The sequence below is a fragment of the Gavialis gangeticus genome, unplaced genomic scaffold (genome assembly GCF_001723915.1).
Source record: "Gavialis gangeticus isolate Ggan-Ray unplaced genomic scaffold, GavGan_comp1, whole genome shotgun sequence".
Lineage (NCBI taxonomy): Eukaryota > Metazoa > Chordata > Crocodylia > Gavialidae > Gavialis > Gavialis gangeticus.
The window spans coordinates 714,800-717,304 of record NW_017728973.1 but is presented as its reverse complement, the minus strand read 5'-3'; the positions used below and the strand labels follow the sequence as shown (position 1 = coordinate 717,304).

At 53.2% G+C, this 2,505-nt stretch overlaps 1 protein-coding gene across 1 annotated transcript in view; it reads right to left on the bottom strand.

The window, feature by feature from the left end:
• Positions 1-2,362, bottom strand: part of BECN1 (beclin 1) — a 7,775-nt gene extending 5,413 nt beyond the window's left edge. Inside the window, exons 1-4 of the mRNA XM_019505621.1 lie at positions 2,270-2,362; positions 1,984-2,112; positions 1,345-1,412; positions 1,052-1,110 (exon numbers count right to left, since the gene is read on the bottom strand). Coding sequence (XP_019361166.1) covers positions 1,052-1,110; positions 1,345-1,412; positions 1,984-2,110 — 254 coding nt within the window. The 5' untranslated portion in view covers positions 2,111-2,112; positions 2,270-2,362. The remainder of the gene's footprint in view (positions 1-1,051; positions 1,111-1,344; positions 1,413-1,983; positions 2,113-2,269) is intronic.
• Positions 2,363-2,505: the final 143 nt, after the last annotated feature.

The following is a 2,505-nucleotide window of genomic DNA, read 5'->3' as shown; positions in this document are numbered from 1 at the left end:
TTTTTTTTTTTTTTTTTTTTTAAATAGCTGGGATGCTGGGGCCAGGCGTAGCAGCCACTGACAGGGCTGGGAGAGCAGGTGGGGAATTGGGCCCATTTGATTTGGAGATTTGGCCAAATTGATTCGGGACAGTGATTTGAATTACAGATCCCTGTCCCCTGAATCAGCCAAATCTGAAACAAATACTAGCCACTTTGCACAGGCCTAGTGGCAAGCCTTTTTTGGAGGCGTGCCACAAGTTAAGATCCATCATCATCCCCTCCTCAAATGCTGGTCTCCCAAGATCTACCATTCTCCCCCCCACCCGTTCACTGATCTGCCACATGCAAAACACAGTGTCTGCTCATGCCACTTGGGTACACAAGCCATGGGTTGGCCACCCCTGCCTTAGGTGATAATTACCATCCCAAGAACAGTGAATGGGACAGCTGGATTTAGTGCTACTGCGTAAGAAAAGGAGAATGAACATAGTAAGGCCCTAAATTAAGTAGCTCTAAAAGCCTGTGAGGTCCCCATTTGATCTAGTACATGGGGTTGTCAACCAGGGGTATGCATATCCCCAGGGGTACTTGGGAAAACCTTAGGGGATACATGTGGGTGGGCAGGGATGGACCACCGCCACCCATCCATCACCCTGTGCTACCACTTCCCAGAAGCAGGGCAAGGGACAAGGGCAGCAGTGTACTCCCACCCCCTCCCCGCCCGCTCTGCATCCAGCCGCTGGGGGTACACTTATTAAAAGCTGAAAACCCCTGTATTAGTACATTAGAAATTCAAGGATCTTTCTGCATAAGCTCAAGTGAGGTTCACACAGCACCAAATTTAATATGCAATTTCTACTATCAGTCAGCTTGTAACAGGTACAGGGATCCCCTCCCATCCAGGCTTTTTAGGTTTTATCCATAATCATTTGAGAATAAACATGATTGTACCAGCAGCTACAATGCCTTCCATCACAGCTATTCTTAGAGATGGATTTCTGAAGGAGCACAAAACCCTGACAAATGTATTGCAAACACACTGGCCAAGAGGAATAAACCCTGGGTGATACCTTGCTGGAGGAATGAATCTCCTAGATACCCCATCCTGACGGTTTTCTGTGAAGGCTTCCTAGAAATTGAAGTAACATATTATTAGCCAATCAACTGGCACTTACTACAAAACAGTTGAGTCAGTTTCCACTTCATCCATCTCCCTAAAGAGGGATAATGATCCCGACAGGAAGAACTTGTTTACAACTCAGGTTAGTCTGCAGCCTTCAAAAACAGTTAAGCTGTTGCTTCAGGACTGAACTTATGAGAAAGACATGAACTACATCTGGCTCAACCCAGACAGATCCCTTACCTCTGCCAAGGTAGTGTCTTCCTCATGAGTGTCTCCTGGTTTTGCAGGCACTGTAGTAAGTAATGGAGCTGAACAAGAAATAACAGTTACTAAAGAACATGAAAAAATCTCACAGGTTACAAATCAGCTGATTCTGAGACTGTTTTCTACGTTAGCTGTACTGAAGCGGGCCCAATTAATGATATTATTACAGGCATTTTGTGCAACCATCTCCTTTCAGCATCCCAGGCATCTCCCCTAGTTACTCCATGTTGCTTCCTTAAATCCACTCCCAAGGGTCCGCCTGCCACAGAATCTTTGAAACAACCTGATGCGCTCGCAGGGTGCGCTCAGTAGCAGCGGGTCCTGGCTATTTCATAGGGTTCCTGACAAGACCTACACTGGCTGACTCTCACAAGACAGCCAGGCTTCAGGCCCAGAGACTTCTCTTCCATCACCTTCTGGCTGTGGAAGCCTGCAAGTCCTTGCCTGTCACATTGCAGGCAACGAAGCCCATACACCACAAACGGATCCTGCCCCCAAAGGGATTCCAGCCTGCCCCCCATACAAGAGCGCTGGCTACACGAACGCTAGCCTGGCTGCCACCTCTGTCCCTCGCTGCCCAGCCATGCGCCTTTCCCGAAGCTCCAGGCCCCTCACCTGTCAGCTCCTGGATTGTGACCCTGTCCAGGATCTTGAAGGAGGTGTCCAGCTTGAGGGGCTGGCTGCAGCGCTGGCACACGAAGCTCACCTGCATGGTGCACGCCGTCAGTTTGGAGCCTTCCATGCCTGAGGGGAGGGATGGCAGAGGTAGTGTGAGCGGCCGCAGGCCCGGCCCTCTCCCGAATCAGGCTGCGCCAGTCCCCGCTCTGCCCTCCCCGACGCGAGCCCGCGGCCCAGCTCTGCCTCCCCCGGGGACCCGGCCCGGCCCCGCAACACAACCTGCCGTGACAGGGAGCGCGGGCCTGGCCCCGCCCCCGCACACCACAACATCCCCCCTTCCGCTTCCGGCGCCAGGTCTCGCCCTTACGGAAGCTGCGTCATCGCCCCGCCGCGCGCAGGGAGGAGCCGAGCTGCAGCCACTGACCTGCCGCGCGGCCGGGCGCGCGGCTTCTAGTGTCGCGAGCGGCGCGCGCGCCTCTGCTGCCTGACGTCACGGCGGCGCGATCGGAAGTGCCGCCC